The sequence below is a fragment of the Pagrus pagrus genome (genome assembly GCF_965226575.1).
Source record: "Pagrus pagrus genome assembly, chromosome: 20".
In the NCBI taxonomy this organism is placed as follows: domain Eukaryota; kingdom Metazoa; phylum Chordata; class Actinopteri; order Spariformes; family Sparidae; genus Pagrus; species Pagrus pagrus.
In genome coordinates, this window is record NC_140207.1 from 23,490,770 (window position 1) to 23,518,753 (window position 27,984).

A 27,984-nucleotide genomic window follows, 5' to 3' on the forward strand; every position below is an offset into this window, starting at 1 on the left:
CTCCATTTACTTTAAATTGCACAGCTTAAGTATTTTGATCATTGACTTTAGGGAGTAATACTACAATATAGACATATTATATTAAACAGCAAATAAAGCCCTGGATTAGAACGCTAGTGAGATATAGTTAACAATGACAACAATGTGCTGCACTCACAGACCAGAGACCCTGAGCCAACGAACAGAGCCACTTCAGCAGCTAACGTTAGCACAAAGCAAACAAACACAGCTTCTTCAGACTGAGGTAAGTTTGTGTTCATATGATTTGGTATAGTGGAGAGTTGTGTTTATGTATTTATTAGACTAAAAAGAGAGCTTGTTGATCATGGTTAACTGCTGCTAACACATCTCCTTGCTGGCTAGCGAGAGCTATGGGGCAGTGTCTGTGTAGTAAGGCAGTGTGCATTCATGTGTTTCAGAGGAGTGGCTCTTCCCAGCCCCAATCTTACCAACCCCATCTTTAACTACTTTATACACTTGTTGATGAAGGTTCTCAGTCATCCAGGTCATGGTAAATCTAGGTGCTGTATCATAGACAGGACTTATTTCAGTTTCTTGAAGATGTTTCACCTCTCATCCAAGAGGCTTCTTCAGTTCTAACTAACTGGAGGGGAGTTGCAGGCTTTAAACTCTGTGTGGGAGTGTCCTTACAGAGTCATTAAGGACACGTGTGAGCTCTGAGTTTCAGAGTCGTTTGGGCCACTTGTGGGTCGATGACCCAACCCGGCCTTCATGTGGGTTTCTAAGGCCAGGTGAGCCCAGGTGTGAATGGTTGTTAAGCTGTCTGGGGAGAGAACTCTGCATTGCAGTACTGCATTGTAGGTGGGTGATAAGTAATGTCTTAGGCCACCTCCTCTGTTCAAAGACAGCCATTCCAGTTTGATATAGATGGATTCCTTTACTCCTCTTTCAAACCATCTGTCTTCTCTGGCCAAGATGTTTACATTGTTGTCCTCAAAGGAATGATTTTTCTCCTTCAGATGTTAGTGGACAGCAGAGTCATGACCTGGGGAGCACACTAAGGGTAAGGAACGGGCAGGTCAAAGCAACTCACATAGAACACAAGCTCTCACCTGGAGAAATAAAGACATCAACAACACAGCACATCCGGCCATACAAGAGAAGTGGGTGAAAAACTTGTCCAACAGAGAGCTCACCCAACCAGAGAAGGATGTCCTTGCCAAAGCCTCTTGGATGAGAGGTGAAACGTCTTCAGGAAACTGAAACAAGTCCAGTTGCCTACGATACAGCACCTAGATTTACTTTATACACTGTTGGGCAGGAAATGTTTTTGCAATCTGGTGTTAAAGGTGCACCCTACCAATTTTACACCCATCATTTATTTGTCATTAGGAGTATTACTCGGCCAGGGAGAACAGGAAAACACTGTCTTTTAAAGAAGGCTAAATAAATAACCCAGATGATATCATCAGAGCTTGGACACTAAATCATATAACAGTGCTGCAAATTGGGAGCAGGATTTTTAAAGGCATGGGCATTTACCAAGCAGGGAGGGTCAAATGATGATGATGATGGTTCAATTATGAGAAATATAGGACCCAGCATTTTGGAGGGACTACATAAACACCACTACTACTCTGTTCCATCAATTTTGACCATTCTTTTTTAAGTCAGTCTCCATCAAGTCCCCCATCTTTATGGAGGGACAGTATTAAATCCCTTTAAAGGTTTCCTGTTGAGTTTTTGGCAGCTAGTGGCTCTATGGAGCAGTGATTTTGGATCCCAGTATGGTTTGTTTTCGTTCTGGCAAGTATTTTCTTACTAAACAGAGAAATACAACCATACACCATCTGAATTCCAGTTTCTCTGTTACCGAACTAACAAGCTTGTCTTATTAACTCATCATAAAACACACTTTATTCAAAGTCGACAAAACGAATAAAACTTACCAAAACAGTCTTGGTTTTTCTTTCCACAATCACCTCTGGTTTGGTCCAAATAAATCCTCAGTTCACAGAGTAAGATGTGAAAATATAACAGCTCTACACACTGCACCAGACTCTCTCTCTCTCTCCTCTGCACACCCCTTCTGTCCCAGTCTGCTGTGTCTTGTCATCATAGCCGTTATCAGAGCTGCTGTAAATCACCTCTGTACTGTGACCCCTTTCTTCAAACTGGCATCTGTCGGCCTTTGACCAGTTCAGACCAGTCTGGTGTCCAGCTGTTTTCACTGGGAGGCTGGTTGATTGAGCCCACTTATTCAAGGATGCGGTGTGAGCATACTGCCGTCGGTTAATAGGGCCACTTAGCTCCAGGGCTAACTAAGCTACTTGACAATGGCAGCTAATACCACAGCCAAACATAGCCACAGCAAAGAGTATACTAAGTAGCGGTTATGCTGCCCCCTATAGTTTTGGAGCTACCTTCAAACTCTGACCAGTTCTTACAAATTACACCTTTACACCTGTCAAAATAAATTTGTCTCAATAGATCTCAGAGAAAACTAAAAAATTAGAGGTTAGATTAAGAGGCAGTTGTAATAATTCCCCTATTATACCAGTTTTACCGAATGTGATTGAAAGCCCTGCAGTTAACAGTAGGATTTTTTTTTTTAATTATGACACATACAAGTTTACAAGATGATTTTGAAATTATTCGAACCAAGTAATAGCACTTCACATCCATTTTAAATCGATGGGAAAAAGAAAATATTTTCTCAGTTGATGGCTATTTGAAAACTCTCGACCTGCATGAACTTGATTTTCACCACAGGAAAATGTCCCTGTTTTAAATTCTGAGCACTGACCATTACTTTGCTTCAATTCTGGTAGTGTTTTCAAGACATTTGTTAAATATAGAAATAGAACTGCTAGCTCCTGTGTGCGTTCATGTCTTTCTCCTGTAAAAGGATTGTATCCAAAGAAAAGCTGGTTTGAGCTCAGCACAGAAACTGGGCTCAGAGTCAGAATGGGCTCAGAGATACTACACACACCTGACTGTGTGCAGAGCAACGTACTGTAGCCTACATCCTACTGTCTTCCTGGATACAGAGGGTGGGATGGAGAGGGTTGGGGGGGTGGAACATAGTGCACTGAGTGGGTGTGGAGGAGCGGGTGGGTGGATACGCACCGTGTCACACATCAAACTCCTTGCAGGCCAGAGTAGTTCAGAGGAGGCATGTGTAACAGAATAATCCAGCACACACTCAGAATCCAACAATTTAGCATGCAAGAGAGGGCGAGCAGATGAAAACCAGCGAGAACCACGCAGAGCCGTGCCAAGCTTTTTGGAACAGGCAGCGGCTTCTTCTTTCCTTGTTGCTGTTTCGGGGCGGGCTGTCAGTGAGGCTGTTAAAATATTGAGCAACACTCGAGCAACAGTTGGATGAACAGAAACCTGCTGTGTATATTGTTCTACTGTGATTGCATGAAATTCCCCTCTAATTGCTCTTGTTCCTCAACACAGGCCAACGGCTGATATTGAGAACATCTGAGAGCTTTCAGTGTGTGTGTGTGTGTGTGTGTGTGTGTCTTTGTGTGTAGAGTTGGAGAACAGCCTGGAAAATGAGGCTGTGCGGTTTGACAGGTTGAACGGCTGATTTCACCTGTGTGTATGTGAGTTTGCATCACGAGGTAACTGAGCTTTAACAGAATTCATGAAGTTGCCATGTATGAGCCAAGCAGACCTAATGGAAGGTTGTTACTGCATATCAGAACCCAGGAGTAGTCAGTGGTGATGAGAGGTCTTAAAGGAAAAGTTCACCCAAAGACAATAGTATGTACTGTAGCATATTAAAGCACAGGTAAGATAATTCTGAAGAGTAACAGTTCACTCAAATATGAAAATTCAGTATTATCTCCTCACCTCCATGCTGATGGAAAGGGAAAGTGTTGTACATTGCCACAACATTTCTGGAGCTTCACAGCAAAACAGCATTGCAGCATAAACAACTGAAGTAGCTGGAGACTTGTTGGAAAACAAAGAAAAGCCCATACAGTAGCTCTATACAGCTCGTCCTGTGTAATCCAAGTCTCCATAAGCCCTGAGATCCTAAACTGATTTGAAAAGATGTTATTCACACCCTGACATGCAGTCGAGCTCACGCATTAACTTCAGACGGGGTTCACACAACGCGTTCAGCTTAGCAGCTACGGTGAAGATTCCAGCTTTAAAACGGGTGTAAATTACATCTTTTAAATACATTTTAATACTAAACTTTGATACTAAAGACCTAGGCACCCTCACTATACTGACAGTAAACACAAGATAGACTTGTTTTACAGATTTGACTGACGTATTGGATCAATTCATATTATTGATGAATAATGAATGAATCTCCCAACCTCAGTCTTTATAGCAGAGCTATCAGAACACTTGTTACTTTATTGTTCCCTGATAGTCCTTTTTTACAGAAGGAAAAGCACAGGTGTAGATAATTAAATGAATGATGCTGAATTCCATTTCAGTTTTAGTGTCCTGGTATAGTTCATGTTGGCTCACTGTCACCACTCACTGGGACACATGACCAGAACAGAGTCATTGCTAATGTTATTAGTAACACCTGTGATTTCCCTGCTATGAGTCAACTGTCTGCTATGAAAGATGACTGAATCAGATTCATTCAGCTTTTGTTCTTGTCCTGCCTGGTCGTGTTCATGTACATAACAATGGCTATCCCCCCCCCCCCCCCAGTTTGGAAGCCACTGGCCTACTTGACTGATGTGTCTGAAGGAGTGGACAGACAGCATTTAACTTAAGCAGAATGTACTTGTCAGGAATTGACGCTGGGATTCTCCTAATGTTTTTGGTAACTGACAGCTGAGCTACTGGTTGGTTCGTGACCCCTTAAAACAACGCAATGTCAACGTGCAACCCCGTATATTTTTACTGCCTTCGACAACATTTTTTCTGTTTAATTTCTTGAATCCTCCAGTAATTAATAAGAAAAAATGCACCGACAGAGAAGAAACTTTAAAAAAGAATGATAATTTAGTGAAGGGGAAATTTTGCTTTCTACTTTCCTGTACTATCAATCATACGTTGATTTATATTCCAACCTCTTGTAAGGGCAGCGACCCTGAGGAGTGGAAACACTCACACTGCTACTGTATATTTTTCTTTTAAGTGAGTATTCAGCTGTTTACCATAGAAAAAATGAGTCGACAGCAGGAAAGTTTGATGAGAGTATAGAGTGTTCAGTGTTATTGATGGTAAAGAGAAATCTAAAATGAGACTTACCATGAATTCAACTGATCATCTCATGTTTTTCATTTGCCATGTCTTGATGTCACAGAAATCAGTGTTATACTGCCCTCTACTGGATGTAAAGTATACATACTGTGGTCACATATGAATTCACAGTTTTTCTGTATTCACACAAAACTGAACTTATGTGTATACATTTTGAAAATCCAAACTTTAGACTGCTAAACTCCAAGCACAATTACACTGTCTTCACTCAAATAGAAATCCTAAAGCACATTTTTGCAAACATCTAAACACAAATCCCCTCATGTTGCACTTTGTTCACCTGGGAAACACCAGCCATTAACACGCCAGACTCTAATAAATAAAGAGAATAAAAATAAAAGATGCCTCTACTGTGTTGGGAAAATGTAGCAGCATGCCGAACAGTGAGGAAGAAGAAGAGTGAGAGGAGGAAGAGGGAGGCGGGCCAGCATTTTGTGCACCTGTGGTTGGAACTCTAACAAGGTTGCAGTATTAAGTTTACTGTTTGAGCCCAATTTGAGCTCATTAGACAAATATTAATTTTGTCCTATTCTGATACAATGATGTATCAATATAATATTCATACGATATATTCACATTATTGTATAACTATGTGACAACAGTGTTTATACTGTATGCACTACAAACAGTACAACCTGTTTTGGACCAAAAACAAAAGGTTCAAAGCTTCATTTAATAGTCATTTGGGTTATTGAATGAAATGCGAGTTAAATCTCTTTATGTTACAAGAAAAAGAACTATTTTTGTAGTGGAGTGTTGAGGATGAACTGAGGAGTCTCAGTCTGAGGAAAGACACTGCTCTGTAAAAAGGACACATGGGCACGCATAGCCAAAGAATATATTGACAGTATTTTGATGGCAGTATTTTAAATTATTGTTTTTTCAATGTATTTATCCGAAATAACAAGATAATTACGTCACTAATTCAGAAAAACAGATTTTTATTTTCTCAAGTTAATGCAATTTGCTTCTGTATATACAGTATATGTACTGGTTTGGTGGAAAGAACCAGTTTGACAAGAGAACGTGGTTTTGGGTGCTGTGTTTTGCAAGAGATTTGTGGAGTTTTGAAAAAACTGTTAACTGTTGTTGTTTAGGGTTTTAGGGAAATTGAGCTATAGGAAACATGTTTCAATAATCAGCAAAAACCTTAAACCACAACACGTAACATTAAATCCATTTTGGATGGGTGGTGAGTGTCAAGTGGCATCCACATGAATGGCTGCTGTCCCAGCTGAACATTTGATGTAACAGGATGATTAAAGATGCACTCTGTAGTTTTAGTGAGGAAATGTTAATCAGAAGAGAAAGGTCTTCATTGACTGATTTTTTTCTGCCTGAACAAATTAAATAAACAAACTCTCTTTGTTTTCATGACTGAATAAACAAACTGACCTTAACCGGACCGGACCCTGCCACTGTTCTAGCTTCAAGAGAACAGCTTGTTTATTCATTTATGGAAAAAAATAATATTTCTGAGTTTGTATTATTACCTCATTAATATTTTAAATATCAAAATTCTGAGTCTGCATTTCTTCTCACATTGCCTCTTTAATGTTAATCTATCAGTGGTTGTAATGTTGTGGCTGATCTGTGTATAATACAGTATATGAATGAGTTAATTCGAGTATGTTAGATAAAAGACAACAAAAACGTTCTGATATCCAACTTTCAGGGTTTATTTCTCTAATATTTCTTTATATCACAAAAAGTCTTCAAAAAGCAGACTAGGATCTGTATATAAACTGTACACAAAGCAAGGCACTATACACTGGAGGATTTAAAAATCAAATACATTTCATCATCACTCTATCTTTGCCTTTAATCGAGCCTGTCTCTTTCTATCTGACACAATAATGACACTAGACATCCAAATAAAGCTGCATCACTTGATTTGTAAATGGCAAATGGTGAACTGTACAGCAGAGAGCTTCTGTAGTATCCAGTATTTATTAACATATGACACAAAGATCCTCAACAGTCATTATACAGTTCATTCAGTCATTTGTAGCTCAGTCAATATTCATGAAGCTTTTTTGAAAGATTCCTATATAGATTTGATATAAATATAAATTATTTGTAATGCACAAGCATACATAGCAGAAGAGGAGAGGGTCTGCTGCGTGTTGAACAGGCTGACAGACCTGCCTCCACTCCAACAGATGACTGCATGGCTCATAATGTAAGGGCACTGGCTGTCCTCAGTCAGTATAGTACATATGTACAAACATTAACAGAGTGTGACATTAAAGAAGAACTATTAACACATCCACTCACAGGTGCATCAGTCTACATGTGTCTCCTACTTAATACAAGCAAACACAAACAGCACACACTCCTCATTCACTCATCACCTCTTCCACACCTTCATTACTTCCCTCATCCATCCTCAACCTTCCATTAGGTTTACTCAGGTGAGGCACCTCCTGGTGGCTTTCTCTGATGACTTCAGCTCAGCTCTCCGTTTCAAACATTTAGAAAAGTCCTTTGGATTTCTTCAAGTTCACCTGCTTCCAGCCGGGCAAGGCCCCGTACTCCTCTCTGCTCATCTCCAGGGCTTTCTGTGGGAGCAGCAATACACACAGTCACATGATAGTTTAACAGAGAGATGGTTCAAAATTTTGAGCCAACAAATCCTCCTGCTTGCACGGTAAAGTATAACTTCTGAATGGATACACACTCATGCATCGGTGAGAGCACAGACCCTCAGTAACATATGGTCAAAGAGCTCAAAATGTCAGGATTCAATACGGTGTCCACACCTTGTAGATTGTGAGTGAACCGCATGCTAAACACATGTTAGATGTTTTATCAGAAGAACAAATATATGAGGTAGAGATAGAAAGAACGTGGATTATGGTAAAGTTGTATGAGTGAGGAGTGAGGATGCTGTGCAACAGGAGCCGGAAGTCAGATGACTCACCTTCCCATAAGCCCTACACCCTGGAGGGTGGAATGAAGGAAATAGATAAGTTCACGAAGAAAAGAAGATGGAGAGCAGATGGTGGAAGTATGATGAAAGACAAGATTGTGAAGAGAAAGAAAAGGAGAGCAATGAATATTCTAAACAAGAATGTTCATAATTGCAGACACAGTCTGTTCTTACCTCAAAGTCCTCATCAGACAGGTAGACCTCCAGGCGGAGAGGGTCGACGCCCTCGGGCAGCGGCCGGGCCAGAAGATCTGCCAGGGGGTACGTGGCCTGACACAGCCTGGCCAACACGTCCTCCACTAGGATAATCTGGTTACACACCTCTGCCTCCTTAGAACACACACACACACAGAATACATCATTTTTTGTTACAAAAAGCATTCAGATAACAATACTATAAGGAAAATCAAAGAAGGATAATGGCCTCCACATGGACTGACCTGTAGTCAGTAAAAGAAGGCTAATTATTTTTGGAAGTGCATGTGTTTCAGCACTGTATATACACTAATGCACTAACTGTGATCAATACTGGTTCATATCAGATGATGTAGCTTGGAGTAATCTGATTGATTCCCACACCCTCTCAGTGATCTCAGCGATGTCCTCTCTGTGCTCCCAGCTGGGGAACATGTTGGTGAAGGTGAGGGGCTCCAGACCAGCATGGATCAGGTACGCTTTAGGAGGCTTCTTCTCATTCTTTTCTGTGGAAACAAAAGGGTTTGAAAGAAGCAGCTGAGTCATTTCCTCTTTCATCAATGTCCAGTGTGGCTGACACTGCTGTCTGAGGATGTCTCCAACAGAACATCAACTGGCTCTGAAAGAAACAGCTTAAATGTGACATCAAGCAGCAAGTCAGTAAGTGTTGGACATGTTTAACAATGAGAAGAGAATACCTCTACAGTACTGCAGCACAGTTTCCATGGCACACTTCCTGTCCGAGTCCCAGCGGATTTGTGCTGAGCCGGTGCTTTCACTGTCCTGAGGCCACCAGCCCTGCCACAGATATACCTCGTGGTGGTTGTCCACCAGGAACAGACCTGGACAGCAGAGAAAGAAAACAAGACGGTGGCATCTTTTGACACTTTCAGAGTGAGGACAATGTCGATAATTGTTTGCTCATCAGTTCCTTGAGGCAACTTATCTTCACATGTACAGTGAGACTAATGCACGCATGTACCTGGCTGTGAAGCTGCATAAAGGTCCTCCTGCAGGACAGGCATGGAGTTGACTTTCTTGGGGTCTCTTGCCGGGTAGATAAACTCCACAGCAGCAAACTCTCCTGAGCTGCTGCTCAGCTGGTACAGACGTGGTGTGAAGTTAAACCTCCCTGGATCTGAGGGTCAGGGTCAACATCACATTTACCCAAGCACACCAGTTAATGACACTATACACAGCTCGGATACTTGAAATCGTAATCAGCTTTTGTGCTGTTTGGTTCCCCCACCTTGCAACATGCAGTCATAAGTTTTCCTGTCCCTCCTGCCGAGGGGTTCCCAGAATCCTGTGGGCTCTGCTCCCTCATCACATTCCCGGATGGTCACCTTGCTGCTGCTGTGGAGGCCTGCCTCCAGAGGACAACTGAAGGAAGACAAAGGTGTCACACTGACTGATGATGATTGCAGTATAACAGCTGGACCACAACACATTTAGCAAGATAATCAATAGAGGTTCCAGGACTGCTTTGCTCAAATCAAAGAGTGCCACTAGTTTCATTTCCACCTGTCATGTCAGTTTGACTTGTGCTGGCTAAACTTCACAGGAAGAAAATGAAGTTTTCCACTCACTGCTCTTTGATTTTGTTGGCAGCGGTGCGCGCCACCTCCCGTGTGTGTGTCTGAGACTTGCAGCCATGCCACAGGTAGATGAGGGCCTGGCTGACGCTCAGCAGCACCATAGAGACCCGGGAGCGCAGGCTGCTGCAGTGACAGGCCACCTCCAGCAGGTGGCCCTCCACGTCCACCTCTCCCCGCACACAGTACAGACGCCAGTCATCTGAGGGGACAGAGACAGAGACAGAGCGAGAGGTCAGGGACATGGGCACAAATTGTGTTTTTTAAATTTTAGGGCATTTAGCTTATGATTATATGCAGAGAGATTTGTTCGCTGTAGAACTGTAGAAGAAGAAAACTCCTGGTAGCCTGAAGAAGTCACTTATTTGAGTTGTGGGAAAACACAGAGCTCCTGAAAATAACTGGAGTGTTGATCCCTCAGGATGGTTTCTAATTTAAAATCAACTTCTTCTTCTTGCTTTAGTTCTCATACTGTATATGAGTCACTCATTGGCAGGTGATGAATTTATGTAAGCACAACAGAAATAATCACAGCTGTAAACAGAAGTCTAAAAAGCCAAGAGTTCAAGTGATAAAAATAAATATGGAGGTCTAAACAGACTGTTTGTAAATTCATGCTGCACAGGAAATGATGGAATAGCAGCAGAGCGCAGACTGAACCTTTGTGCTAACTGATGACTATCTTAAAGCAGTGATGTGGGCTTACTCTGCAAGTTTTCCTCCTCCTCCTCTCTCTTCCCCGAGTGGACGACCATCCCTCCTTTAAAGCACTGCAAGAAACATGGCGGCTCCTTCCCCTGCTGGACCTGAACCTGGAGGACGATCAAATCACACAGGAGAGGAATGAAGGCAACATAGTTTTATGTAAAATAAATGGAGAGACAAAAAGAAATCTGATGATTCACGGTGACACGCTCACACACTCTTTCATGTACCTGTGCTCCTCGCTCCTCATCCAGCTCCACCGTCATCAGAGCTGATGTTCCCTTCTCGTTGACAGTGGCGTTGCGGCCCTGCCAGAAGAAGTAGCAGCACTTCTCCCTCCCGGCCCCGGCTGTCTTCAGCTGCTCAGGGTTCTGTCTCCTCCCAACTGATGGCAGAGAGATACTACTGTGTTTTTCTAATATGTAACTAATGTATCACTACAAGATCCATTTGCTTGCACTGAAGGACATTTGTTTCAAATGTAAATTAAATGTTTTCATTACTTATGATAATATCAGTTTAACAATATCTTTGAAAAATGTCCATGAGTTTCAGAATATCTCAGTATTTAGTCCCCCCCCCCTTTGCTTTAATGGCAGCACTCAAGCTGGCATGGACTCCACAAGTTAGTGTAAAACCTGCTGACTCATGTTATCCCAGCATGATTTAACAGTGTTCCACAGAGCCTCTTGTGATGTCACAGAATGCTTGGCTTTCTCACTCTTCGAGTGCATAACTGGATCATTTTTCCTTCAAATTTCACGATTCTTACAATTTTGAAAAAAAACACAAAAAAACGTATTCAGTATATCAATATGTATAATATGGCTGCACCAAGAGATTATTTTCATTATTTATTAATCTGCTGATTATTTTCTTGATAAATTAATTTGTCGTTAAAAAGTCAGAGAAAACATAACACAGTAAAAAGAAAAATAGCTGGAAGTCCAGACCCTGACATCTGTGTGCTAACAGGAGTGTGTGTCAGTGACGGTACATAGGTGAAAGAAAGGGATGCTAACCTGCAGTGCTGACCATGTACTTCCACTTCACTACGTATGTGTCGCCCTCGTGAAACTGGCCGATGCTTTGGTGCGGCAGGCGGCTGTAGTCAAATTCCAGGATGTGCCACACCTCCACCGCCAGCGTGCTGATCTCGTAGCTCCGCCACTCCTCTGCCTCCACCAGGCCGTAGCCCCGCCCCACGTTGAACCCATCCAGTCTGGTGCAGATGGGCCCTTCATGGAGGGGAAGCATCAGGGAGGCGTCGTACGCATGGGGCTGATCCGACGTGGACTGCTCCTGGGTTAAGATGAAGGACAGAAATCAGACAGCTTCTGATTCTGTATATTGTCCTCTTTGCCACACTGATTATAGCAACAAAACTTTTATGATACTGAAGTAATTCTTGATACCTTCTGATCAGTGATGTGGTCGTTGGTATTCTTTGTGGGACTGGGTGTTTTCCTGGAGTCGCTCCAGTCCAGGAACTTCTCTTTGAACAGGGTGGTTTCATTGTGTTGAGTCAGTCTGCCGAACACTGCCCAGTCAGGTCGGCCCTGACCTTTCCTACAGGTGAACAGGAAGCAGCACGTCAGGGACACAACATCAGTGGCTTTAGTTAATGAAATGTTCTTAATACACTGTCGTAGCAGTCATCTGACAGTACTAGGAGCACTGTGGACCATTGAGCAATAGGAACACTAGGGTGATCGACTGCATATATAACTGCATTTAAAATTAAAGCCATAAAGAAAATGTTCACAGAAAACTCCCCAACAGGTTTTACAGACTGTTGTTATCACTGACAAATCTCCATCACCAACAGCAGTAGATTTTATAATTTATTTTAAAATCAAATAGACTGTGGAAAATACACTGGAAACATCTGTGTTAAAAATGTTGCAGCAGGTTGAATTTAAACACTTCTTTTTCCATGAGTTTCCAAAGCACATGTCTGCTTAGATGGTTAACGTATGGCGGTCTTGAGAACAAGGGGTAGAAGTACAAATCGGAAAAGGGACTGAAGTGTAAATACACATTATGTGGATGATCTCCTACGTATATGTATCTCATCAAACATGTATACTGTACTAAATGTTTCCATACTTGGGTATGAGTGGGTTGCACTCTCCCGGGTCGAGCGGGTTGATGTCACAGTTTGTGTAGTCAAAGGTGCCGTTCCACAGGTGCTTGGCCAGCTGGAAGGCCACCTTCCTCTGTGCCAGCGTCACTTCCTTTCCATGCCATATGTACATCTCACTGCCAAAGTCAAACACCAAGACCTGTGCACAAACACAGTTTATTTTTCAAACCCAGCAGCACCAGGGTGCATTGCTGTCTCCTTCACATAGGGTTTAAATCCACATGTACAAAAATACACTGATGGTGTGGCTGATTTACATCTGAAGAAAACTGTTCAGAAATTATTTATCTGACCTCCTTGGGGTTCAGCAGAGAACAACGGGGCATCTTGGCCCAGTAATCATCATCTGGAACCAGTTTGTCATCCATCAGGCGGTAAATACAGTTTGTCTCCACGATGGCACCCTCATACAGTTCATCTTCATCTGGTGTTCCTGCAGCTACAAGAGAAAAGACAAAGGAATCAGGTTACATGTCATTGCCTAAGGGATGGTTTCCTCGTGGTTCATGTCAGATACGATTACTTACACTGAAAACTCGACTGCCCTCCCAGAATCTTCCAGAAGTCCTTAACAGCATGGCTGCTTGTGTTGACACCCTCCTCGATGAGCTGGACATAGTTAGCCCGGCAGCCCAAATCTCTCTTGCTCTGGATGAAGTTTGCCAACTCTGAAGCCTGACAACAGACAGAGAAAAACTTTATTACATTATACTCAGTGGGCGGTTTGTTCATTTGATTCCAAAAACACAGATGTTCTTTGTGTTTTAATAAATATCATACATGGCTACATGCTGTTCATTATTGGCAAAAAAAACTTGGTTTAAGTTTTACTCCCTTTTTCTTTTTTTGGGAGTCAGGATGTCTAAAATACAAAGAATAGTCTGCTCCCTTTAATGAACTGAACTAAAACAACCCCTCACAAATAATGCGGCTCATGACTTCCCTTTTTGTCTGATTGAGGTCAGCGCTCTGTTCAGCCAATCAAAGGTCATAAGACCAGTCTAGGCTTTGAACAATGGCCTTGTTTTGTGTCTGTTTCCTGCAACACACACACACACACACACACACACACACACACACACACACACACACACACACACACACACACACACACACACACACACACACACACACACACACACACACACACACACACACACACACACACACACACACACACACACACACACACACTCTGTCAACACGCACTTCTTCCTGTGCTATGCCACTGTTGCTTCCTCCCAGGGTTGTGTTTACACACTGTAAAGTGAGTTCTGTCCTGTATAACGGCACTCTCACTCCACCTGTGTTGTTATGAGTGAAACTCTAGCCTATCCTGCATGTTTCTCATTGTTTCAGTGGAAATTTGCAGCACTCAAAGCCGGACCTTGTTCTTTTCGATGACGTTGGCGAACTCTCCGGTCCAGATGAAGCAGTGGTGCGGCGTGATGAGCAGGAAACAATCCCCACTGTTCAGGGAGGACGCTCGGGGCTCCACCAGCCTGGTCTGGACGTGCCGTCGGCCTGTTGACACATAGGCAGGAAAAAACACACACAGACAGGTGGCTTATCAGTGACAGCTCTGATTATCACTGTCAGCATGCCTGGATTATCATACAAGGGGTGTGAGGGCAACAAGGTCCAGCCATCAACGTTAGACCATGGACATGTATGTACATGCATGGACCTTGTCAAGTACTGATGTAGTCAGTATGCAAGCTACATCAAATCATTTATATAACTCCCAGGACCTCTATTTTTTGGCGGGCCACATTTACTTCCTAATCCTATTGGCCCTTCAGGTGATCCAAGCAGAAACCAGCAGTAGCTGTTCTAAGTCATCACTCTCAACATTGGGCCAGCTAACCTCTGAGCAAAGTGGTACCCCTGGTGCGATGGATTTGATCAGGATTATAGACAGTGGGGTTTGAAGGAGAGGATCAGCCCAGGATAGCGTGAGGTGACCTGGGGAGAATGATTTAGAGCCACAGCTGTCACCAGCAGACGTGTGGAGGAGGTGCAGAGACACTGAAATACTCTCGTCTCCCATTTTAGATATCCCCTGAATAGGACACCCTTGAAGCAGCATCCTCCAAAGCTTTGTGTATAAGAGCAGCTATTTGTTTTTCTATCCTCTTAACAAGGGAATGTGAGTGCTGGTAGGACGCTGCCTCACTGGCTCTATACGTCACATTTACATGTATCTCTCCACAAAACAAACAAACTAATTTAAAAGAATAGGAAAATGTAGATAGATTTTTCTTCCCCTACCTGCCTAGCTGCATGATATTTGAGGAGGCTGCCCTCAGTTTAACTATTCTAAGTGTTGTGTTTTCAACAGAGGCCCTTGTTGCTGTACTTGTTCTATAAAGTGGCTGCCTGACATTGGCGAGAGTCCCTGTTGTAAACCTGTGGCTCCCAGCTGGAGGCTGCCGTTCAAATGTTGAATACTGTCGGCTGTGGTTTTCCCAGGTTTAAGTTGAAAAACAAAACCCCAAAACAAACCTAATTTAAACTGGCAATAGAAAAGTTTTTGATTTAACTCATTGTTATGAAGTGACTGTTGATTGCACAATGTAATGTACAGTAACAGAATAATGACGCCATTAGACGGGTTCCCTATAAAATATCAATATGCTATTTTGTCAGCCAGCAGGCATGAAATCTCCTGGGAAAGTGAAGTCTGACTGATCCAGTCAGGCTGGCAGCCTTGCACCATTTCTATCTGCTTTCACATCTCCATTAGAGAATAAATTAATAAATAAAGTCACGTTGCTGTTAGTAGTTGCCTCTCTGAGGAAGTGTTAATACCTATTTGAAATGCTTTGTGGAATGAAGAGTATATTGTGAATATTGAAATTGGAAAATCTAGACTAAAGAAATTCACATCAGCCTCAGGTGTACTTTGTGTTTACAGCTGAAAAGGAATGTTAGCATGCTAACAAGATTAACTAAGAAGGTGAAAATCATACCAGCTAGACATCAGCATGCTAGCATAGAGAGGCTAAGTCTCACCCATTCAAGTGTTCCCCATGGAACCTTATTCAGAAAGAAATGTGTACAGTTGTGAAAGGCGACAGACGAATAACTTATTTAATTTGTTTGAATAGTGCCATAAATCACACATATGTTTGTCATTTTGAAAGAGAATTTTGAAAGTCAATAAAGTCACAGTTTGTCATAAAGATAAAGATCTTAAAAATCTGCTCAGTGAACTACATCGTCTTGCTCACCAACACCAACACGGCCGTCACCTAGGCACACGAAGTATGAAGAAAATCACAGCACAAGTTTTTAAATATCGACAGCTGCTGTTCTGTCAGTCTGTAACGTCAGGTGTAGTCTCTCTAACTTCTACAGTCTTATACTTCAACAGTTTTATGACAAACAGCGACCCTCTTTGCATTGAAATAAAAATAAATAATTAAATTGACAAACATTGTATGTGTAATTCAGGACACATTTCAGTTTGGATCAGAACATTTGTCTCTTGCCATTCACTACCATACGCATTGTTTTTAAAATAAGGTTGGTATTCAACCGAATGGCCGTGACGTCACCTCTGTATGGCAACGCACTGGATGACACTTCATGTTGCACTATCATCAGGTCAAATATTGCAACTGTGCAATACTTTGTATTATGACAAAACACCTGCACACCTTAAGACATTCCCACCAGCCTCAGCTGTACTTTGTGTTGATTGCCAATTTTGAATGTTAGCATGCTAATAAGATGAACTAAGATGGTGAACATCAGAAACATCCCTGCTAACATCATCATGCTAGCATTATCTTGTGTGTTGTTTTCCTATTTTGTTCATAATGCACTGCTGAGGGTTCAGCTGTGTGGGCACTTTTTGTTACGGTCAGCCAAGTTTTTTGTTCACTTTTGGCGTCGTGCACCTGGAACACTTGGAGGTCGGAAGCTGGAAGTTTCAGGAAATTCCGACCTCCAACGTTGTCAAGAACACAGCATCAGTCCTGTCAGTAACCATTTCCTGTGGCCGAATGGCGAGCAGCCAGGTGCCAAAATGTGCCTTTTTACAGCGCACCAAGCCCGATGATGGCTCAGAGGCAAAATGAACCTATAACAGGGCCAAACATAAGTATGACACAATTAAACTTAGCATGACCTACATGAACACAAAAAAAGGAAAAAGAAACTAGCCCTGCTTTTAGTTAGAAAATGACTTCTTAACAAGCCTGATGTAGTGATAGCGGCTGTTTCAAATTTGTACCATTGTTTTTTCTCTCATTTACCCTGTAGTTGCAATTCTTTCCTTTGCTTTTAGTTTGTGACATGATATTAAACAGGCAGCACAGAAGTTGGCAGTGTGAACACATAGCAAGAATGACCTTGGTTTAAATCCACTGTCAGGCAGACTGGATGGATAGAAATAAACCCAAATGGGTTAAGTTAGCCTAACATATGGATCCAGATCTAGACCTTTTTGGAACCACTGGTCGTTACTGTTTTCATAAATACTTCTCATGATACATGTCTGAAAACACTGGCCTGTGAAAATGTGGGCGCAATGATAACTGTCGGTATTACATAGATGATTTGACTAAAGCTCTTCATTACAACTGAACTTATTAGGTATTTTCCAGGAAATGTTTTTCTGTGTTATTACTGGAATAATGCTGCAGGAAAATACACTAAAATTAGGTTAAAATAAAAAAACACTGTTGTGAGTGCATGTGCACCTGTCTGTGTATGGTCAGAGGGGCACGTTCACTCAACTGACCTTTGACCTGTAAGAGCATGAGTTTCTTGTAAGGCACAGCGCTGTTGTTGGACATCTGCTCGGAGATGTTGACGCTGCGCAGGTTGATGTTACTGAAGTTCTCCTTGCTGGCCAGACCAGCCAGAGCCACGTCAGAGAAACCAGAGTTCTTATTCACTGCAGTGAACAGAACAGAGCACACAGAGAAAACAGACACAACATTCAATCATTCCGTTTAGCCCCCCTACACAGATGAGACGACGGGGTGTAAATCACCCTTCAAGCCCGACAGGCGTCTATGACAGCAACAAACATAGAACACTCCAGACAATTCAAGTGTTTTATTGCTGTAAAGGAGATGCAGGAAGTGACATGATATGTGATATATGATTTGTGTCAAACTTAAAAACAACACTGAGCTTGAGGATTGTTCTTCACAATGAAAGGAAACTGACGACAGTCCCAGATGTAGGTCAGTATCAGTCCCACAGCTTGAGTGGGTTCCTTCACAGCATGGAGAAACAATATCCTGTATAGACTATAAATTGGGCTATAATATCAGTTAAGGATTCACTTCTGAATGAAGATGTACAGTATGTCCTGCTCCCTCTGATTTTCAAGTGGGAGCCTTTAGTTTCAAACACTGGATGTGAATAGGTGACTACATATTTTTGCTAATATTATGAAGACAAGACAAAAACAGACATTTATTGCACTTGGCTATTACAACAATTACAACCCAACTGCTCCACAACAAGGCAAATGTGTTTGTCACTGCATTTCTGCAGGGACACATTTATAAAAGCGCACAAGTTCAGCAACTTTTCACTGTCTGACATGAAGGTGAAAACAAGGTGACAAATGCACTGTGGTTTATTTCCTTTATATTTTCAAAGAAGTCCCCAGCTACTTGCTGCAATGCTGTTTTGCTGTGAAGCTCCACAAATGTTTTGTGGAAATACGATACTTCACCTGACTTTCCATTAACATGCAGGGAGGAGATTATAAATTAATTTTAAGTTTTGTGAGAACTTTTCCTTGAATCCCTGCCTCACTGCTTCACACTGAAGACAAGCTGTTTACTTACAAGCAAGGAAAATGGCTGATTCATTTTTGGTTGAACTGTTCATTTAATGTTGTTACATCAAAAATTAAAGTTAGTTTCATTGTGCAAATTTAGAGCTAATGTTGACGGAGGAGCCTGTCACGTGTGGTGTCCCTGAGTGTTTTGGTCTCATGCACTTTCCAGCTGCTCATCAATCCTCACTCACTCTTCTCAGCCTTCATCCTCTTGCTCTCCAGCAGGCCGATGTTGAGTCTCTGCTCTGTGTATTCGTGCCTGATGTCCTCCCTGGCAGCCAGCATCTTCAGAGGGTTCCTGGAGGCCTGGACGTTACGCGCTGGGCGCACCGCCCGCTTGTGCTGAACCATCTCTGAGGTCAGCCTAGGGAGAGGTCAGAGGTGAAGGGTCAACAGAGAAAAGGTAAAGTCTCACAGTGATGATTCAGTCAGGGTTGTTACTTCAAAGTGACCTCTGGCAGTGAGCTTACTTTGGCATCTGTGGGCCGAAGATGGCATCAAAGTCGTCGTCTATCTCCATCTTGTTGGTAGTGGTGGGGAGCTCCTCCACTTGGCGGTAGAACTTGGAAAAGGTTTCGTCTTCGAGCATCATCACTTCCTTTACCTTTTTCTGTGTGACTGTTATGGTTGCCTCTGGCAGTCCAGACACTGAGAAGAGACGAGATTAGGCTGTCAGAATTATACAGTATCCACAATTCATTCATTCTACTCCAGACAAAGCCTGTGCACGCACCACTGGGATCATGTGTTGCTAATGAATGTAGTAAGATACGCTTATTCATTTATTTATTTATGAATATATGTCAGTTTACATTGTTGCTTTTAGTCATGAAGAAAACTTTTGTCAACAACTTTTTTCCATGACTAAGATGAGACGCTGACAGGCTCAAAATAGATCTCTGATAATAAAACAATGAAAAAATTAATGTTTTGTTTTGGTTAACAAGACGGGACTAAAATGTGAGTGGTGGGTGATTGGCCGTTCAAAAAAATCTTGCTGTTTCCCCCAATTGTGCATCTGGTTTGTCTGTCGAGATATAAACTGACAGACGTGTGCAGATTCCCAGGTGATGCTGTCCCAAACTGTTAGCGGTTTAGTAACAACAACATGAGGGCTTCAATGACATCATCTTTGTCAGAAGAAAGAACAGATTTATGGACACACTTTATAATTCAGAAAGGAAAACACATGCAGTAAGGGAGAGACGCCATGTGGCTACAGATTAAGTGGGAAGAATACAGCCAACCTGAAGAGACACACACCACCCTGCTGTTAATGCCATGGTGTGGGAGTGTCCTTACAGAGTTTTAAGGACGTCGTTAAGGTCTGAGTTTCAGAGTCGTTAGGGCCACTTGTGGGTCGTTGGTCAAACCGGCCTTCATGTGGGTTGCTAGTGCCAGGTGAGCCCAGAATGGTTGTTAAGCTGTCTGGGGAGAGAACTCTGTTCTGCACTGTAGGTGGGTGATAAGTAATGTCTTAGGCCACCTCCTCTGTTCAAAGACGATCGTTCCAGTTTGACATAGATGGATTATTTTACTCCTCTTTCAAACCATCTGTCTTCTCTGGACAAGATGTTTACATTGTTGTCCTCAAAGGAATGATTTTTCTCCTTCAGATGTAAGTGGACAGCAGAGTCTTGACCTGAGAAGTTGGCCCTCCTGTGTTGTGCCATTCGTTTGTGGAGAGGTTGTTCCGTCTCCCCAATGTACAAATCTGTGCAGTCCTGGCTGCATTGACCAGCATAAACTACATTAGTCTGTTTATGCCTGGGTGTTTTGTCCTTAGGATGGACACGTTTCTGCCTCAGTGTGTAAGCTAAGCCTGACTAGAAGCCAGATTTCCTTGCAAAATAAAGGTTCAGTTTGCAGTAGAAAAATAATGATTGTGTATCAGCTTATGTCACATCACAAGCTTCAAAGCTTAACAATTAATGTTATAACTTGTCCGGGACAAGTACACCTTTTGGTCGGACAAGTGAAATTTTTAATCATATAGTGTCGTATTGTTGCAGTAAAGCAAAAAAAAAAATGTGTCAGCTTGTTAGACCTGTTCTCCATGTGTCTAAATCTGCATCATGTGTTGCTGATGTTATTTTCTATAGTCTTTGAGTTTATTTATGTATATATTTGGACAAACAGCTTGTAATTATGCTTGATCTATTCTCTCTTACTTGCCCAATCCAGAAAAAGCTTAATGGCAGCTCTGAACAGGGCCTGCACTGCAGTTACTATCTAGTCAGTTGCTTCTGAGATTACAGAGCAATTTATTTGGAAGATATTTGTGAATGATTTCTTAGCTCTAAGACAAGGAAAGGATCTTAATTGATGAATAGCTTTCGCACTGGTTAAAGTTTAAGACTAATAAAATGAACACTGTTGCGTTTTTCTAACAGTGTAGCCAGTCGAGGCATATTTACGACACCCAGTGGTCAATTTGCACTAATTATGATAGAAGTCTGTTGCTCTTAAGCTTTTATGGATCATATGGGTCATGTGTTACATATTTTATAAGAGCTATTTTCAGCCCTGACAGCACCATTACAGTAAGTGCCACATTGAATGTGTGATTAAGGCATCTGATTATTAGAGCCGTCACTGTTGGAGAACAGACGTGAGTTTTAAATCCATTATTAAACATCTAGACATCAAGTTGAGGCTCGTTTCATCCTCATTTGCTCCCATTCTCTGCTTGGATTATCATTGTGGTTGAATGTGGAAAAGTTGTAGGAAGATTTTTTATTTTTTTTTTAAAACCAAACAACCCTCACCACACGGAGAAAACATTTCTTACAGACTGATCTGACTGGAGAACAGTGTCCTAAACAACTTATTACTGCCTCAGTCACAGTGGTTCAGAGTTTATTAAGATGATTTATTTTCTTTGTGCAGAAGAGATGATCATTTAGTGATTGTTTTATGAAAGCACTCTTACGAAGGCTGAACAAGACATTTAATCTCTCTCTGTGCACATTCAACCTTGTGCTGCTTGTGTAAGTGCCTTCAGTTAGACTTTTGCAGTGTAGAAATTCATATAGAAATGACTTTTTAGTGGCTCTGGTGCTTATTCACACATGAGACGGACATGTTAAATTGTCATCACATTTACATAATGTGGTGCATGTCTGAAAGGGGCTCTATTAAAACACATGAAAGACATATCTGCCTGGAAAAAAACACACTAAATCAGACAGGAATGAGATTCTGGAACTTCTATGAATCTACTCGACTGACCTTTACTGTTGAGCTTGCCAAGGAATGACTCCAGTTTATCCAACTTCAGGTCGGACTCCAGGTTCAGATCTGGTACAGCCTTGATCTCTGCACACAGACACACACAGACACACACAGACACACACAGACACACACTTGTTAGAGCCATACATTTACTCAGTGTTTGATCCCATGTCCGAACAGGCAGACTGTCTGTCACACTTGTCACCACTAACACTTCAGTTTTTCTTCTTCTCTTGCACAAAAACTGAGCATGAACACTCACAATGAAGTTGATCTGAACATACATACAGGTAATTTATTAATGGCCACAGCCACTGTCACAAGCATTTTAACAACCGCCACTAAAGATGAATTCTTCTGCACTTCAGACTCATGCACATATAGCAACACTGGCCCGTGATTTATATTCTATTAGGCTTTCATAGCATAATAGAAGTGTCACAGCAACATCAGCCACATTAGTGTTGATGATAGTTATGGTTTTGGTGATGATAATGAAGACTGCATTCAGTGCAACACCAACAGAAAAAAAGGGAATACACCTTGGTTATCAGACATCTCCTCCATGTCTTTTGAAAGAGAAGCAAAGAGAATCAGTTACACTGTGTTTAAATGAGATCTGACCCAGAATCAGTTCAAGAACTCTACTTTTTACATTAGTGGACTAACTTAATGGCTCAGAATTAGATATGATATACAAGTATCCATCTAAGTTAAAGACATTTTAGTTGAGTAACTGTAATCAGAATGTGTTTTGGAAAAAGTGTGTCTGGTGACAGCTGACGATGTAACAAAGTCATGTCATTAAGTTTAAATCAGATTGGAGCAGCGCTCCGGTCTTTATTAACCCTGCTGAATGAACTGAACGGCTCCACATGACAGCAGAGTGATATAAGAGGTAACCAGAGGACAGCAGAGTGTCAAAGTATGAACCGTAGACACAGAGGACATAAAGTAAAACTGACCTTCCTGTGGTTTGGAGATAGCAAGGCTGCTGTTCTTGGGTTTGGATGACGATGGAGACTGGAGGGCTGTGGGGGAAGCCAACCCTGTAGTGTGAGCACATACAGACATGAACATCCAACAAGCAGTACAGCGTGACATGGTTACCTTCATGGTTAATCTGTTATGCCATGTACAGTTTATTTAAAAAAAATCATGGGTTGGTTTAACCTCATAGGTAAAAGGATAGGTTCAGTCATTGATATCCAGTCATTCACATTCTGATGGAAAGTCTGGTAAAGATATTCACACCCCTTTAAAAGCTGAAATCTTTCCTGTTGCTGTTTATCTGAAAGCACGCTCTGCTTTGAAGTGGGTGCACAAGCTTGATCACACATTGAGGACATAAATAAAAAAAGGGCTTCTGGAGACTTTTATGTGTTTTTCTGTTGTCCCCAGATACTTCAGTTGTTTAGGAGAATGCTGAAATGCTGTCTTACTGTGAAGCTCCAGAAATTATTTGTGGACTACAAAACTTCACCTGACTTCAGCATGGGGGGAGGAGATAATGACTGAATTTCACTTTTGGGTGATCTGTTCCTGTAAGACAAAGACTGTGATGTTATCAGAACACTGGTTCAATTTACTACACTTGAAGACTCTTTGCTTACTGCCATCTAATGGAGTAAACACAATTAATATAGGTGTGTATTATAGGAGCTTTCATATACTGTACTTTACATCACTAGGGCATTGTGTGCATCTGTGTTATACGCAGGTCATAGTGTCTCAATGGCCCAAAAGGCAAGTGATTCTAAAAGCATGTTTTGTTTAATTTGTAGAAAATCTCTTATAATCTCATCAGCAATCAACTAGAAAATCAATGAAATAAAAGGACAAAAACTAGGTCACTGATAAGGCCATTGTTTCATTCAGTCTGTATGATGTGATTGGACAGTCTACCCGTCTGTCTACTTACGTACCTGCCTGCACATACTCCCACACGAATAAGTGGATGTATTGCTAAAGCTATTACCAAGCTAAAGCTATTACCGAGCTAATAGCACAAGAATGGCAGAGACAGTGCAGCCATAATTTTCTAATACTAGCTAGCTCGACAACGGTGACTAATAACAACCATCCATGTTGTTTTTTATGTTCATCATGATAATCAAAGTTGTTTTCATACATGTGAGACATGAGGTTATTGGATAACAGTTAGAGATGACAATGATGTGTTGCGCTCATAGTAAACAGCCACTGAGCCAAAGAACAGAGTCATGCGGCTGCAGCAAACTCGTTCATTGGCTAATGTTAAAACAAAGCACACAACTAGAGCAGTGGGGAGTAACTGTCACACCAGGTCGCCTTCTCAGACTGAAATATTCTCATGACTGCTATTTTGTTTGTGTTTTCACACATTTCAGTAGGAATGCATTGACCATGCTTGTTGTCCCTTTCCTCCATAGGCACTGTGGTGTTTCCTCATTATCAGATATTTTTCCAGCTAGATATTCTGTTGTGTTCAAAGTCATTCTTATTGAATGGATGGTTTTCAGAATCAGAATAACTTGAAGTTATGTTTGCATGAATATATCGCTGATAAAAAAAATCATATTTTGGAGGGATGCAGCTTACTAGTCTTGAGCTCGTTTCTTTTGTCTCTACATTTGAGGGTTTGTGTGTTGTTTGAAGCACAAATTTTCACTTTATCAATGCTGGGAAACAGGCTTGTGGTGTGTCTGTGAAAACAACAGGCGTGTGTCACATGCCACACAAATGAAGAATGATGTGCATCACTGACTCGACTCACTGGAACTAGTGTGAACAACACTAGCCTCAGAGGTGGCCAAAGCTACAGAAGTACTGTCTAAGATGGCTTTGAAGCTGCTTGAGGCAAACATATCTGGTGCTAATCCTTTTTACGTCACTCTCCATTAGCCATAATCTGGCCAAAACCACTGACTCCCCCAAACCACAAAATTAAATCTTCCATCAGCCGTCTCCTCTGGCTTACCTCGGGGCTAATAGGGAAAAACTACAACCATGAAATGATTTTGTGCCTGAACAGAGTCTCAGCAGATGCCCAAATAGAAGGAGTCATTTTCCCCTGACTGCTAATTGAGATGGGGGCTTTGGAGGACTCAGGGCAGAGAGTTGAGACTGAACCGGGGACTTAACTCTCTGTGGTGTAATGACTGAGTGCAATTCTGCATGAGTGCATTCACTTCTGGGAGATGGAGAAAGAAGACTGTAGAGAAAGTGTTCAGTTCCTCAACCCAGTGATGCCCTCTGACCTTTCTTCACCATGCGTGCAGCCACAGTGAACTGGGTGGAGTCGTTGGCCGCTCCGTGGCCTTTGGTCTTCCAGGCCTCCTCCTGGGCTACAATCAGCTGTTTCCTCTCCTGGATGGACATGTGAGCCTCGATGCTGTGGGACTCCATCTCAGACTCAGATATTCTCTATGAAAAGAGAGAGTTAGTTAGAAAGTTACAGTCAGTTACACTGAATAATCCTGTTGCAATTAATGTTAAAGGAATAATCCACCTAAGGGTAATTGTGCACTGTAATATCTCATCAGGATGTGATGCAAGATGCATTTCAGGAAGACTTTCAATCAAACTGTAACCACAACTTTTGTTAGAATTTTGAACATTTAACATTTAAATAAAAAGAGAACAAAAACAAAAAAAATGTTTATATCGCTAAAGTGTTTAAATGTGGAATTTCCTTTAACACTGAGAATAAATTGAACAGAACAAAATAGCCAAGCAAAACAAGTACAACAAGGGAGGTAACTAATACAGAAGGAAGCACATTAATCCCTGCCTCACACTGAAGAAAAGCCGTTTACCCACAAGCAACCAAAGAAAGAAAATTCTATTTCTTATCTGCTGGATGCACATGACTATAGAGATGCCACCACTTAAAATGGAAGGCATGACAGTCAAACTATTGTGGTGACTGACTATAACATAACTCCAACACTGTTGCTTTGACTGTGTGTGCACACTAAGGGGGGGTTACGATAGCACTGCATACAGTATTGACAGGGTCACCTTCCGTCTCCAGGGGTGTCTCTCATCCACCTGCATGGGTCTAGGAGATCTGGTGGCCTTCACAACCACAGGGATGGATGAGGAAGGTAAGAAAGGATGAGGATTTAGAGATAAGGATGAAAAGATGGTGGAAAATATTTGAGCTCTGCACAGGCATTACAAGCTGCAGCGGCATAAGCTTTGGGACAGGGATAATCATTTAGTGGCAAAAAGCAGAAGCAGGGTGGCTGTGAAGGACTACAGAACACTGCGGATTTTTTGTGTACCTGCTGTAGTTATTTTACCAGCAGCTGAGGGATGGATAGCATAGTTTGGGGTGAAAGGGTTTGTACAGACTGCAGTGCCAAGTAACCACACAGGTATGGCTGAGCAGTATTTTGGAAAGTCTCACTTCCTGTACAGGGTATTCAACAGATACTCTACATCAACGAGTGAGCTCAAATCAAATAATGAAGTTGCATCTTAAAGCAATGGGTAGTGTGATCTGTGTTTGTATTACTGAGCTCAGTGAAGTAGGTTGGGAGGTGGGGAAGCAAGCGAACGGCAAATGCAGCAGCAGCTAATCCAGCTTCCTACCTGGCTCGCCGACTCATCAGGAGAACAAGTTTGGAAAGGAAGATCAGGAGGAGGAGAGAAAGTAGAGGCAAAGACTGGCTCCTACATGTATAGAGTCATGACCACGAGAAAGGATGTGCGCACACACACACACACACAAACACACACACACACACACACACACACACACACACACACACACACACACACACACACACAGATATCATCAAGTGCACAGCAGCTGCAGGGTCGTAGCAGTAGTATTTTAAAGTATTTTACACATGAACATCAGTTTACTAGTCATCATGGTTAAAACTGGGCATCCTGTATATATATATATATAGTACAGACCAAAAGTTTGGACACACCTTCTCATTCAATGAGTTTCCTTTCTTTTCATGACTATTGACATTGTAGATTCACACTGAAGGCATCAAAACTATGAATTAACACATGTGGAAATATGTACTTAACAAAAAAGTGTAAAACAACTGAAAATACGCCTTATATTCTAGTTTCTTCAAAGTAGCCACCTTTTGCTCTGATTACTGCTTTGCACACACTCTGCATTCTCTTGATGAGCTTCAAGAGGTAGTCACCTGAAATGGTTTTCACTACACAGGTGTGCCCTGTCAGGTTTAATAAGTGGGATTTCTTGCCTTATAAATGGGGTTGGGACCATCAGTTGTGTTGTGCAGAAGTCAGGTGGATACACAGCTGATAGTCCTACTGAATAGACTGTTAACATTTGTATTATGGCAAGAAAAAAGCAGCTAAGTAAAGAAAAACGAGTGGCCATCATTACTTTAAGAAATGAAGGTCAGTCAGTCCGAAAAATTGGGAAAACTTTGAAAGTGTCCCCAAGTGCAGTCGCAAAAACCATCAAGCGCTACAAAGAAACTGGCTCACATGAGGACCGCCCCAGGAAAGGAAGACCAAGAGTCACCTCTGCTGCGGAGGATAAGTTCATCCGAGTCACCAGCCTCAGAAATCGCAGGTTAACAGCAGCTCAGATTAGAGACCAGGTCAATGCCACACAGAGTTCTAGCAGCAGACACATCTCTAGAACAACTGTTAAGAGGAGACTGTGTGAATCAGGCCTTCATGGTAGAATAGCTGCTAGGAAACCACTGCTAAGGACAGGCAACAAGCAGAAGAGACTTGTTTGGGCTAAAGAACACAAGGAATGGACATTAGACCAGTGGAAATCTGTGCTTTGGTCTGATGAGTCCAAATTTGAGATCTTTGGTTCCAACCACCGTGTCTTTGTGCGACGCAGAAAATAACGGATGGACTCTACATGCCTGGTTCCCACCGTGAAGCATGGAGGAGGAGGTGTGATGGTGTGGGGGTGCTTTGCTGGTGACACTGTTGGGGATTTATTCAAAATTGAAGGCATACTGAACCAGCATGGCTACCACAGCATCTTGCAGCGGCATGCTATTCCATCCGGTTTGCGTTTAGTTGGACCATCATTTATTTTTCAACAGGACAATGACCCCAAACACACCTCCAGGCTGTGTAAGGGCTATTTGACCAAGAAGGAGAGTGATGGGGTGCTGCGCCAGATGACCTGGCCTCCACAGTCACCGGACCTGAA

At 42.0% G+C, this 27,984-nt stretch overlaps 1 protein-coding gene across 1 annotated transcript in view; it reads right to left on the bottom strand.

The window, feature by feature from the left end:
* Positions 1-6,874: 6,874 nt before the first annotated feature.
* LOC311249265 (supervillin-like) overlaps positions 6,875-27,984 on the bottom strand; it is a 55,472-nt gene continuing 34,362 nt past the window's right edge. Inside the window, 25 exon segments of the mRNA XM_084340164.1 lie at positions 6,875-7,772; positions 8,135-8,145; positions 8,148-8,154; positions 8,318-8,473; positions 8,723-8,844; positions 9,037-9,180; positions 9,321-9,476; positions 9,588-9,721; positions 9,928-10,135; positions 10,640-10,745; positions 10,869-11,023; positions 11,661-11,940; positions 12,054-12,207; positions 12,748-12,923; positions 13,078-13,223; positions 13,312-13,459; positions 14,172-14,308; positions 17,535-17,690; positions 18,785-18,957; positions 19,064-19,241; positions 21,825-21,911; positions 22,793-22,876; positions 25,067-25,232; positions 25,830-25,886; positions 26,406-26,486. Coding sequence (XP_084196290.1) covers positions 7,686-7,772; positions 8,135-8,145; positions 8,148-8,154; positions 8,318-8,473; positions 8,723-8,844; positions 9,037-9,180; positions 9,321-9,476; positions 9,588-9,721; positions 9,928-10,135; positions 10,640-10,745; positions 10,869-11,023; positions 11,661-11,940; positions 12,054-12,207; positions 12,748-12,923; positions 13,078-13,223; positions 13,312-13,459; positions 14,172-14,308; positions 17,535-17,690; positions 18,785-18,957; positions 19,064-19,241; positions 21,825-21,911; positions 22,793-22,876; positions 25,067-25,232; positions 25,830-25,886; positions 26,406-26,486 — 3,309 coding nt within the window. The 3' untranslated portion in view covers positions 6,875-7,685.